General features: G+C 34.4%; 1 protein-coding gene across 1 annotated transcript in view; it reads right to left on the reverse strand.

Moving 5' to 3' along the window:
- Mnat1 (MNAT1 component of CDK activating kinase) overlaps positions 1 to 14,112 on the reverse strand; it is a 212,638-nt gene that overhangs the window by 129,551 nt on the left and 68,975 nt on the right. The window contains exons 3-4 of the mRNA XM_003472515.5: positions 13,618 to 13,691; positions 7,172 to 7,275 (exon numbers count right to left, since the gene is read on the reverse strand). Coding sequence (XP_003472563.1) covers positions 7,172 to 7,275; positions 13,618 to 13,691 — 178 coding nt within the window. The remainder of the gene's footprint in view (positions 1 to 7,171; positions 7,276 to 13,617; positions 13,692 to 14,112) is intronic.

The following is a 14,112-nucleotide window of genomic DNA, read 5'->3' on the forward strand; positions in this document are numbered from 1 at the left end:
ACCTAGATTCTATCCATTATTGGAAATTAATTATTGAAGTCTGTATATTGTAATGTTATTTATTTCTGCCTTTAACGGACAATGTTTGTTAATACACTTAGGCACCCCAATGCTGGCACATACATGTTCATAATTGTTACACCTTCTCATCCATTGGCATTTTCATCATTGCATAATGTTGTTCTTTTTCTCTGGTGACAAGTTTGACAGTGAATTTATCCATCAGAATAAAAGGAGAGGTAACTTCCAAAATAAGAATAAACTAAGGGAATTCATAACCACTAAACAAGCATTACAGGAAGATACTTTCTCTGTACACAAAAGAGGGAGAAACAGAAATACAACTATGAAAGCATGTAAAAAAAATCTTACTATCGGGGCTGGGAATTTAGCTCAGCGGCATAAACACCTGCCTTGCAAGCAGGCAGTCGTGAGTTCGATCCCGGGTACCAATAAAAAGGAAAAAGACAAAAAAAAAAAAAAAAATCTTACTATCGAAATAGATAAGCAAAAGAGAATCAGAAAAAGATCAAATATTAGTACACTAAACTATCAAACCTCTAAAACAAATGAGGAAGAGATGAACATAGACTACTCAAAACCTTCAGGAGAAAAACAACAAAATGATAGGAACAAGTACATATCTTTCAATAATAACCTTGAAGGTAAATGGTCTTAAATCTCTAATTAAATAGCCAGAGGACTGGATTAAAAAGTCCCAAAAAGATTCACAAAAAAGTCACCTTATGAACAAAGATACATACAAAAAAGATGATGTGTCAAAACATGGAATCTGAAAGCATGCGAGAGCAGCTAAACTCACATCTAATAAATGAGACTTCAATGCAGAATCAGAGCTCACTACATATGAAGGGAATAATTCATCAAGATGTCAAGATTATACGTATATATGCATTGAACATCAGAGCATCAAATTATATAGAACAAATGCTACCAGTTATAAAGGGAGAGATAGGCCCCAATATAGAAAGAGTGATGACTTCAATATTCCATTCTCACCAATAGGCAAATCTTCCTGACCAAATAAAGTGACATCAGAGTTAAATTTATAACAGGCTTAACAAGCATTTACAAAATATCCTAACAATGGCTGCAGAATACACATTCTTTTCATCAGAGCAGGGCAGACATAAATGAAGTAAAGAAGGAAAGGTCTACATAAAGGATAAACAAAAGAGCTGGTTTTTTAACAGACAAATAAAATTGACAAACCCTTGGCTAAACTAACAAAAATGTTAAAGTACAAGTAAATAAAATTAGAGGTAGAAAGTGAAATAGTACAACAGAACCACTGAAATACTCAAGAATTAGGGAATATTTTGAAAAATTGTGCACTCAATCAATTGAGCAATCTAGAAAAAAATTGACAAATTTTTGGACATATTCAATCTAACAAAACGAAGCCAAAAGAGTAATAACAAGCAATGAGACTGAAGTAGTAAGAAAGTCTAATGAAAATCCTAGAAACCAATGTATTCATCACTAATTTTGCTAGATTTTCAAAGAATATCAATGTTCCTCCTACTAGTTCGCAAAACAGGAAGGTAAGGAATACCTACAAACTTATTTTTTGAAATTAGTACTACTCTGCTACTGAAACCCAATAGGGACATGACAAAAAACTACAGGCCAATACTCCTGACAAACACAGATGCCATCAAAAATTCTCAATAAAATGCTTTCAAACTGAACTCAAGAGCACATTAAAAGGATCATACACCACAATCTCTTCATTTCAGCGATGGAAGATTAGTCCAACATATCCACATCAATACACATAATGTATAGCACATAAATAGAATCATGCTCATGCATAAAAGTCACAAGAGCACCTCAATAGACACATTTGATAAAACTCAACATCCTGTCAATGATCGTACTTCAATACAACAAAGGCTATATATAACAAATCATAGCTAATATCAAAAATGATCAAGGGAAAAACTGAAAGCATTTCCTTAAATATCAGGAACAAGAGAAGGGTTGCTTCTCTTACTCAAAAAAGTACTTAAAATTATACCCACAGAGGTCAGACATGGTGGCACATGCCTATAATCCCAGCAATCAGGAGGCTGAGGCAGGAGGATTTCTGTGAGTTACAAGGCCAGCCTGAACTGCACTGTGAGAACCTTGCCTCGAAAAGAAAAGAAAACAAAAGAAAAATGATCAATACAAAACACCCACAGCTATCAGGCAAGAGAAAGAATAAAACAGAAAGAGAAAAAGAGGCAGTCAAATTATCCCTATTTGCAGATGATACGACTCCATACAAAGAGCTAATTTTTTCAAAGATTAGCAAAACATTAGCAAAGCATGACACAAAATCAACATATAAAAATCAAGTAACCTTTCTATGGACTAATAATGAATTCACTAAGAAAGAGTTAGAAAAGCAACCTTGTTTACAGTAGCCTCTTAAAAGTTAAAATATCTAGGGATCAACTTAACTAAGAAGATTAAAGATCTCTACAGTGAAAAAGATACCAAAGAGAGTCGGGCATGGTAGTGCATGCCTTGGTAATCCCAGCACTTGGGAGGTTAAGGCAGGAGGACTGTAATGAGTTCCAGGGCAGCCTGGACTACATAGAGAATTCAAGGACAGACTGAACTACCTAGCAAGACACTGTCTCAAAAATCAAAAACAAAACAAAATGAAAAACACTAGGAAAAAAGAAGGAGGAGGAGGAGGAGGAAGGAGGAGGAAGAGAAGAAGAAAAGGAAGAGGTGGAGGAGGAAGAAAAGAAGGAGAAAGAGGAGGAGGAAGATGAGGATGAGGAGCAGGAAGAGGAAGAGAAAGAAGAAAGAGAAGAAGGAGGAAAAAGAGAAGAGGAAAGAGAGAAAAAGAAGAGGAGGAAGAAGAAGAAGGAGAAGAGAAGGAGAAGCAGAAGAGGAGAGGAGAAGAAAAAGAAAAAAAAAGGAAGAAAAAGAGGAGGAAGAAAATATGCAAAGACTTCCTGTGTCCATAGATTAAGAGTTAATATTGTTAAAATGTCCATATTACCCAAAATGATCTACAGATTCAATGTGAACCATCAAAATACCAGTAACAATTCCTATTGAAGCACGTAAAACTAAACGGCCAAAGCAATCCTGAGCAAAACAGTAATACTAGAAACATCAGAATACCTGATTTCAAAATATACAAAGCAAAGCCATAGCAACAAAAATAGGAAAGCAGTAACAGATAAAACAGACATGTAGACAACAGAATAAAATAATAAACTCAGAAATAAACTAAATATGCCTATAACCAACTGATTCTCAGCTAGGGAACAACATACCTGGGAAAACAGGCAGCCTCTTCAATAAAGGTGTGGGGAAAACTGTCTGACTACAAGTAGATGACTAATATTAGACTCCTGTCTTTCATGCTGTATAAAAATTGACATTTTGTATGTTTCTTACATTGGTCTTTTTGCATATTCCTAAATTAATTCAGTAATACCAGCACATAATTTTCCACAAACTTCATCCTTATGTGTAGAGCAAATGTTGCTAAAAATATTCTTGCAAGAAAGCATTTTCTTGCAAAAAAAAAAAGAATCCAGCACTGGAAGGATGATGAAGACAATGAACTGGGATCAATGAAGTGGCTTAAAGGACTAAAGATCTTCCTAATTGTACTACTTCACCCAATAACCCTCCCACTTTTGAGGGGGTGGTACTGGGGATCAAACTTGCAACCTTGCGCTTTCCAGGCAGGCACTTTCGCTGCTGAGCTAAATCCCTGGCCCAATCCTCCCACTTTTTACCTCCCACTTCCAATTCATAAGTAGGACTAGCTCTCTGAACTCAAAATATTTCTCTAACTCACCCCTGTCTCTCCTGTTCTTGTCTAATTCATCTCCGAACTCATCGACATGACTGCAGTACTTTCACTTGGCCTCCCAGACTCCAGGCTTGCTTCTCTCAAACTCAACCCCATGGAGCCACTAACTCCATCCTCACTGGATGACAATACCTCTTTACCCCCTTGCTCATCCCCCTTCACCAGCACTTAACAATGCTTCTATATCACTGCTCTAAGGAGACCAGGGAATTCTCTAACAAGATGCTATTATGGTTTGAGTAAGCATGCTAAATACTTAGTTCCCAGCACTACTGGGAAGTGGCAGGACCTTTTCCTCATAGTTGGAAGTCTTTTCATCATATGAGGGCATAACCTTGAAGGGAAAACTGGGACCTGGCCCTTCCTGTATCTTTACAGCTTAGCTGCCAGGAGGTAAGTAACTTGCTCCACCACATGCTTCCTCCCACGTGGCAAGGGACTGCCTTCCCAAAGGCCCAAAAGCAATGGGGCCAAACTATTCAACAAATGAAACCCCTGAAACCACAATTCAAGATAAACCTTTCATCTTTGTAAGCTGATCATCTCAGGTACTTGCTTACAAAAACAGAAAGCTAATACACACACCCCAAGATAAACCACAGAAGAGATTGTACAGATAGTAATCCAGTCAACCCCTCATCCCAAAGTCATATAAGAATATTCTTAGTAACCCTTCATTTGAAGAAAGGTTTCATCTGCTGAAACCTAACTGATCCAAATAAGACCAAATTATTTTTCATCATACAGAGGTACACTATGAAGTAGGCCACTCCTACTTCCCCAGTTTCAACACTGCTCTTTTGAACTTTGGCAATATATAATCACCACTCTAGAGCTCTTGTGACAGTCCACGCCTTCTTGCCTTTGCTTCTCTTTCTTACTGCCTAGAATACCTTTCTGCCAGCCTCCCTTCGCCCACCCCCATTCCAACTTCTTTATCTGGGTAAATTCACTCATCCTTCAAAGCTCTTTTCAACACCTTCCTAGGAATGCCTTTCCCAATAGTCCAAAGTGGATTAAGTATCCCTTTTTGTGCTCTCATAATAACAAGCTCAAAGCACATTCCATGTACTTATAACTCTGTAAAATTACTGAGTCCCAGAGAATAAGGATGCTTATTGATCACTGTACCACTATACACTTGCCAGATATGCAACAATTACATACTAAAATAAACTTTCTGCCAATTTTTTAAGACATTCTAGACAGCAATCTCTAATATGCATGAGAATCTAGAAAACTGACAATAAAAACCTAATGTTAACTAAGGTTCTTATTTCAAGGTTAGATCACTTATTCAGTTTCTTCATGCTTGTATTGATGTTAGGTGTCAGCCCACAAAATAATTAACACCTCTTCAGTACAAAACTAACAGTTTCACTATTAGAAAAGAGTATATGTACCTAATCAAATAAGAGATCACTTTTTATATATGTGAAATATATAAAATATTTAGAATATTTTCTAAAATATGTAAAATAATTTATAACATTTTATAAAAATAGACAAACTATTTTTAGAACAATGAGACTTCAACATTCAAAGAGAGAGTAAAAAGCAAACTGCTACCACAGGTTAGTAAAATGACATCAACATATACATTAGTTCAGGCTCCTTGGACTACTGTGGGGTTCACTCAACCAAACATGTTATGTATGTTAAAATCATCCTAAAAACATGGTCCTAAATCTGTATGTTTATCAATGCCATATTCCCCCACTAACAAGTGTAATTCTCTACATAGACTGACTAACTAATAAAGGATAATTAATCGCAAAAGGCTACAACATAACCAAGTATAATCACTAATATTTTTAAAAATCCAAATAATTTCATTATAACATTCATAAAGTATGTTATTCAATAATGTATCATAAGTTCTCAAATAATTACTCCAAAGAAATATAAGTAATCTACAATCAGATTATTCTTTCATTACAACTTTTAAGGTGATTTCATGGATGAAAAAAGGGCACTCGCTTGACAGAAACAAATTTTTATTATTGAAAATGCAACAAGTTACCTAGGAATCCTACCCAGACAAGCCTATATTGGGCAAGGAGTAATTTTTATGATATCATAATACTTTCAGAAACAATGTATCTTTTTAAGAAACCCAAGCTAGGTATGAATGGAATGAGACTGGGGCATCATTTCCCTGAGAGTGTATTTATGTTAGGAAAAAAGTTCCTAAATGAACCATTGTAAGACTACAAGCACGAATTCCTTCTAACACAAGATAAAAATATAAGCTACATGATCCTAATGTTCTTGTATCACTTTAGTGATGATTATAAGTTTCTATAAGAAATCCCAAAAGCAGTTACCTATACTTTCTCCCAAACCAAGGGGACCAAGTTGCAAGAAAAAGTGATAGCTAAAGATTATAAATTAGACCATTATATGTATTTAAATATATGTAATTCTTTTTTTTTTATAGAATAATTTTAACAATGAATTGTAAGTTGTAAAATATTTCAAAGCAAGCTTTAACATTAGATTAAAACTAAAATTACTTTTATAAATAGTAATATTACTATTTTAGAACAAAAAATGAAAGTCAAAGCTTAGTTTATACATTTGTCTGATTCAATCATAAATTCATTTGAATCACAAATTCAATTGTATCATAATTCATTTGAATCCTTCAATTCATCATTTCATGAATTCATAAATGATGTCTTTGCTTTGTCTCCTTCTTAGGAACTCCATCAATGTATGTCTAGATCCTTTTCAATATCTCCTACTTTATGAAAAAGAAATGAATGTTCAAGAATAAAAGTGAGGACTGGGGATACAGCTAGTGGCATAAGCAGCTGCCTGGCAAACACAAGGTCCAGAGTTTGATTCCCAGTTACAGTGTCCTCCCCATCCCCCAACCCCGCCCCAAAAAAAAGAATAAAAGTGAGCTTCCATTATTTTATCACCAATATTCAAAAGCACACCTACCAGACAATTACATAAACAAAACAACATTAATAACCACTGACTAAGGGCCAAGGATACAGTTCAGCAGCATAAGTGCCTGCCTGGCAAGCACAAGGTCCTAAGTTTGATTCCTGGTACCAAAAAACAAAAAAAAAACCACTGACCTTAAGGATACACTGCCTTATAAGACACAATTTTACAAAACTGTTTTATCTACAGTAATGAGTTCATCCTTATCTAAATGCTTATACAACACTTATAAGTATTTCTGGACTAAATTTCAGTTAAATTTGTCACAAATCTAACTGGCTTTCAAGGAAGACAGCTTTTTAAAATACCATGTGAAAACATTTGTGCCTAATATGAAGCAGAAGAAAACTCTTAGCTACCAACCAGCTTTAACTTATTTTTCTGAATGACATCTTTGTTTTCCTTCTGGTACATCTCCATTTTCTTTTTGGTATTTTCCAAATCCACATTGTTGGTCAAGTTGAACACTGTATCAGAAAGGAAACAATGCTATAAAATACAGTTTTATTATAAATCTTGAGTAGATAATAAAAAACAAATGTAACAGTGGCTTCTTAGTCATTGGGTTATCATTCTATATAATTCTTTGTGCTGTTTAATCTTCTACTATAAAGACTATTTCTACTTACAGCAACCATGCTTTCTTAGCCACACATAAGGACAGATCATCAGCCCACTGCGCACAATACTTGTATACCAGAACTACTATAGAAAACCTAAGATAAGTGCTTGCCATCATCATATTAGGTTTTGTTTTCATATGCTCCAATCTCAATCTATGATCTACTTACACTAGTCAGAATCAACACTGAAAAGAATCTATGTGCTGGAATTAAAAAGAAAATCCAAAATAATTTTAAAAGTACATGTATCACTTATAAGAAATTAAAAACAGGTTTTATTCATATTCCCATTGTCTCCAACATGACTAAGACCAAGTTTCCCATGCAATCTAAGTCCATAAAATTATAAAATATAAAGGAATTGAAACTTAGGGAATATAAAGGATAAACTGACATCAAAGCAAAGTACTTCCTTAAGAGAAGCCATTGACACATGTTCAGACACTGCTAAATTTTTAGGGGTTTAGAAATGACTTTTATAACTCTAAATCAAAACAACTAGAATTATAAATGCCTGGCTCCTTCCTAACTTACATATGTAAATCAAAAGGCTACCATAGGCTTCAAACCAAAACAAGCATTTGTTTTTGGCATATATATATATATATATATATTCATATAAAAAGTTCTATCTTCTGTCTCATCCCTACAATCTGTATTAGTGTTTCTATGAGAGAATAAATATTATTATGACTCTCTTGTTTCGTAACTCAATTCAGACTGCCCTCAATTTCCCCTATAATCTTCCTCCATCCATTTATTAGCCTTTTCTCCCCTTCTTCAATTAATCACTATAAATCCTGCTTCTTGTCCTTCCAACAAGGTAAGTACTCCCCATGTAAACTCTGCTGTATCCCATGTTTCTACAGATTCCTTCAGAGCTCCCTGCATCCTTTAATAACTATCTCAAATAGTCCCTAGACTTCTGGTTTGCAAAAGCCTATAAGAGTTGAAAAGTCAAGACTAGGGATATAGCTCAGTGGCACAGTGCCTACTTGGCAAGTGCAAGGTCCTGAGTTTGATTCCCAGGACAATAAAAAAAAAATTGAGTTGAAAAGTCAGCCCTAGAAGACTGCTATAGTTTAGATCTAGAATGCCCTCCAAAAGCTTGGTGCCCAGCTAATGGTACTCACTATTGGGAGGTGGTAGAAATTTTAGATGATGGGACTCAACTGGAGAAAACAGGTTCCGGGGGCATGCTTCTGAAAGATGCACTTTGTCCCCAGTTCTTTGTCTCTGTCTCTGTTTCTGTGTGTCTCTGCCTCTCTCTCTCTGCCTGCTCTCATTCCTGATGTGAGTTGCTGTGCTCATCCACATCCTCTCCACCAAAATATGTGGCTTTATCATAGACAAGGAAGCAATAGATCCAAGTAACCATAGACTTAAAACCTCTGAAATCAGAAGGTATTTACTTCAGGTCTTTTGTTACAGGAAAAAAAAAGAAACAAACAAAAAATGCTATGATCAACACAGTTATCTGTTTTGTTGAACATAGCCATTAGACAGACTCAAGAGACTAGTCTGACCTATAACTTCATTTTTATCTACTCAAAGGAAAAAAAGAACTTATTTCAGGATATTACCTTATCATAATCATATGGTTAAAAATTCAGATATACAGACAATATTTTACTTAATTTTATTATGTGCAATTTAAAAACGCAGACAATTGAAAGAAAATGAAAAACAATATCTGTTAACATGTCTCCAGCTTTTTAAATAAAAAGCAAAAAGAAATAGTATGATAAAGCCAGGAAATCTAGATAAAATGCAATGTGGGGCATTCCCCAGTAAATATATTCCAGTCCTGACACAAAATGGTCAGAGAAGGAGGTGCCAAGCAATGCTCTCAGAAAAGTATCTATGACCTCTTAATATGGTGACTCCACTGTCTACTGCAACACTCCTATTTTCCTTTGTATTCTATAGGGCATCCCCTACGACAGCAATCTGTATCATTCTAAATAGCTACCAGATCTTCTTCCTCAAATTTTTATTGAGGCATGCACTTTATATAGCAAACATTCATAAAATACAGTATGAGAGACACTTGACCAAATCACTTAATCCTAACAACTTTACAAGGTAGGTAAAATAGAGAAACTTTAATCCTAAATGCAGTTTATCTACTTAGATATAATTGATTTTATTAAATATGCTAAGATAAATTCCAATAAAGGTAAAATTCCAATATTTATTGTTTTTTTCACTTAGAAGGCAAAAATAATAGCAATGTAACAGAGGCAAATCATAATCAAAAAACAGTACAAAAAAGAATTTAAAAAGAAAAGTCAGTACTTTAAGTAAATGCTGCCTTTAAATCTTCTTAGATTAAGCAAGTTTCATTCAGAGCACAATGAATGAGATTGGTATAATAGCCTTGAAGAAAACAGAATAGAAGCTAACTTTCTATAACAATCATTTGACCCTTCATCTGCTTACTGCTTAGCTCAGATACTGACCTGTCTTTAATCAAGTATTAAAAGCAAACAAAAACCCTTCTGTATTTTCTTAAAGATTTAATGTTATTTAAGTGTACTTTTAAAGACTTTTTGACATCCAGAGTATATAATTAAAGCCCTTAGGACTTTCTCACCCTTTTAAAATTAGTTTTCTCTGCACCAAAAGAATAATCTATTTATTATAAAGCTAAGACAAATCTTTGAGATAATCCCTGGGGCCAAAAAGAACAAGCATTTTTATGCATAGATTGCACAACCACAGAAAAGTCTATTGTGATGGTCGTAAGAAAGTTCATCTTCACGTGTGCCCCCTTCTAGTGCAAATATTTTATGCCATTATTCAAAACTGGAAATTAATTTTTGTATTTATAATGGTCACAGGATTCATAATGAACTTTATATTCAATAAAACTATTTTATCCCAAATTTATGGATCCTCAAAGAGTGATCCTTTAAGCTACCTTACTTACTATATAATCCTTTCACTTGAGACATCTTCCATATTCTCAAGGACAAACTTATTCAATAACTTCAAAAAAACCCTTCAATCTCTTTTTTCTTATCTCTATTTCACAGCATCCCATGCATCTCATGTTCCAGAATCAGATGTTTGTGACATCAATATGTTAATCAAAAGTATAAAATGTTAGTTTAACAGGTACCTATTGGGTACCAGACTGAGATAGATAGATCAATCAACCAATTGATCGATCGATAGTAAGCAGGCAGGCAGGCAGTCAGACAGCAGACAACCTTACATAATTTCTGCAGCTCTAAGAAACAGGCATGTTTATCCCTGTTTTGCTCTGGAGAACTGGCACAGAGTCCTTCAGTAAGGTGCACAAACTCACACTGCTGCTGATGGACCTAGCTTCATGCACAGTTTTGTTTGTTTGCTTGTGTTTAGTCTCATTAACTCTTAAGGGCCGATAGGAGGCTTTTAGTAGGGTGAAAGAGTACCATGGTCAGTCTTGTGACTTTAAGCATCACTTCTAGTCATTCTCCATGTCTTATCAACTGTAATACACCGCCTACTCACCTCCAACATGCCTAACACCTTTGAATTTTTGTCCCTTTCTCAAACTTTACTACAAATGTTCTCTACTGCTTTTCTACCTAGTAACTCTTATTCATCTTTTACCTTTAATTGATGTATAAGTGTGCAATTTGTGATACAGTATAATACTTCAACATATTTATACAGTGTGTAATGGGCACATGAGGGAAACAGGGATATCCATCAGTTTAAATATTTATCATTTCTTTGTATTAGGAACATTCAATTCTCTCTTTTAGCTATTTCTAAATGAACAATTAATTTTCAATCACAGTTACCCTGCTGTGCTATGTAGTTACTTCTCCCATGCAACTGTACTCCGCTACCCCTTAACCAACTTCTCCACTGCCCCTCTCCCACAGTCATCCCAGTCTCTGATAACTTCTACTCCGCTTTTAAGATCAAACTCAAATGTTTACACTTCTCTAACTTCACCAAACAACTGCTACATCTCAATACTGGATTAATTGCTTTTTTATCCATATTCCTATACAATTTTATAAATACCATACTAGTTTATGAATACCTTATTATAGTTATTAGTTTTCATTAATTATTCTCCTTTAAAATCTGGACTTATTAAGGACTATACATGTTTCCAGCAGCAAATTAGTTCATATAAAATCAAAAATATATGCTGACATGAGCTGAAGATTAGAAAGTGAACTATGAATCCATGAAACTAGGTTCCAAAACTCATCAATATCTTCAAGTACGGTGGAACTACTCTTTAATCAACATGATCAGGGTTTGTAACTGATTACTCATGAAAGCTTGTTAAAAGAAGGAAATATATGTACACTCTTCTGTTAAACACTTCACCATAAATCACACAGGTATACTGCCATTCTAATGACATATGGCCAAAGTGTAGTCTTTAATTGAGTTATATTTTTTTATGTAAGTCATGTGTCAAATACATTGTTTGGTTTCCTCTTTTTTTTTTTTTTTTTCCTTTAAGTAAAGCAAGAACCTGGGAAGTAAAACCCCATAATTTTGTAATTTCCCCCCAAATTATACACTGGATGATTAAGTTACATAACTACAATAACATATACAAATGGTATAAGAAGGCTGCCAAGACAAACAAGTCTCATCATATAACCAAACTAGTGAGAAAAGTACAAAGGTATACTTAAAAACAGCTTCTAACAGCGTTTACCATGTACTCTTTATATGCTGGGCAGCAATCAGTATATGTTATGGAAGTACTAAAGGATGTTAGTTATTCAAATAAAACAATTAAGTAGAGGCAGGTTAAAAGAGTTTCCACATACTTTGAAGATACAATATATATAAAATATACATAACTGCATAGTCATCTTCAAATTAAATGCTGTGAGACATGGTTTTCTTATCCCATTAAGAAAGTATTACATATTGTATAGCCCTATTATCCAAGATTCATGTTGACTATTGCTCATGGATTCCACTTCTAAACATGCATCTGAATTTATCTACAGGGCCTGGATTTTCTATACACTCAAATGAATTCATCTTATAGCAAAAAATATTTTCACTAATTCACAACAAGGCCATAATTTGTATACCTCATTGCCTAGCAGGTTGAACTATCAGGGGTACATGCAAGACTGTTCCATCAGGTTGCTTTTTATTAATTTTACAAAGAAAAAAAAGGCTGGGGATATAGCTAAGCAGCATAAGTGCCTGCCTAGCAAGCACAAGCTGCTGAGTTCAATCCCGACGACCCCCACAAAAAAAGATCAACAATGGTGATAATAACTGCTTGTACCACCAGTGGTACAAATCACCTGATGGACAGTCACATATGTACATCAGGTGGTTTAAGCCGGCAGGAACATGTTAAAACCATTGTTCCATCAGAAACTTACTGCAGAAGCAAGAGCTCCTTTCAGTTCATCCCTTAAACCTGTTCCCCTCACTTTTTTGTCCATCAATTTCTTTCAGTTATTCTGTCTGGTTGTCATTTTTATCCTTGCACTTCATAATTTCGGCAACATTTTTAAAAGGTATTAATTTTTTAGTCAATGTATAATAACTTTCAAAGTTTTTTAACATCTCTGAAATTTTATGTAAAAAACAAAAACAGGAAACAATACTTTGACAAAAGCATCCTTTTTTTTAAAAGAACACATTTTTTGAGACAGGGTCTTGCTCTAACTCAGGCTGGTCTTGAACTCACTATGTAACATCGTTTTGACTAATCATATTAGAAAAAAAAAAGGCATTAGATTAATTGAACCTCTGATTCCAGAACACTAAATAAAAGAATGCTATTTCAACAGTCAATTTCTCAAAAACACTATCAAGCAACTCTATCTACAGAAGTATAAATGATGATAAACAACATGGCTTCAGCCATTATGGATAAAGTTAATAGAAATGCTATTAAAAGATCAACATATTTTGACCCATTCAAGTATATTATCAAATACAGACATAGCTTCCTTTTTCAACTAAAGTGTCATTGCCTCTACTAATTATAGTTTTCCTACAACAAAATATTACTTAAGAAAATCTCTTAAGCAAGTCTCCAATTTGATAAACATGAGTCAAGTGCAAAAAAAAATATAATCAGACATTACAATAAAATCTGTTAACAGATTTTTATGTAAGATGTTTTCCTAGACATCTAAAAGAAAATCACAAGATCTCATGGGCTAGCACATCAAATTTAAAACTTACCAATTTCTTCCACTTCTTCTAGGAAATCATTATATTCTCTTAAACTAGAAAAGTCTTCTTCCCTTTTATTGTATCTTAGAAGAAAAATATCAACATGTTATACAATGTCATCTAACTAGCTTTCTTAACTGATTAACATGAGTACAGAAAAAGATCGTTTACTGTATAAAGCACTGTTTACTTGCTATCAGGTTTATAACTACACCAGAAGTCCTGGGGTGCTGCTGTTGTTCTGCTGCTCCTGCTGAGAGTGTCCTGCAGTGCTGGGATTGAACCCAGGATCTTGATTATGACAGGGAAGTGCTCTACCACCTGAGCTCATGGCAAAGAATGCTCTTCTTAATTTCTTATGACTATAAAGAAGTAGAATAGGAGAAAATGCTAGTATATATAAAGTGTTTGTAAGGCTTAAAGACAAATTAGGAGCTTAACATATTGGAACTTAAGGTATATCAATGGAAATCATGATAGTTTACTTCTTGTAAATAGATTTAC

Source organism: Cavia porcellus, unplaced genomic scaffold, assembly GCF_034190915.1.
Source record: "Cavia porcellus strain 051 isolate PalLab524CR breed Dunkin Hartley unplaced genomic scaffold, mCavPor4.1 scaffold_31, whole genome shotgun sequence".
Classification (NCBI taxonomy): domain Eukaryota; kingdom Metazoa; phylum Chordata; class Mammalia; order Rodentia; family Caviidae; genus Cavia; species Cavia porcellus.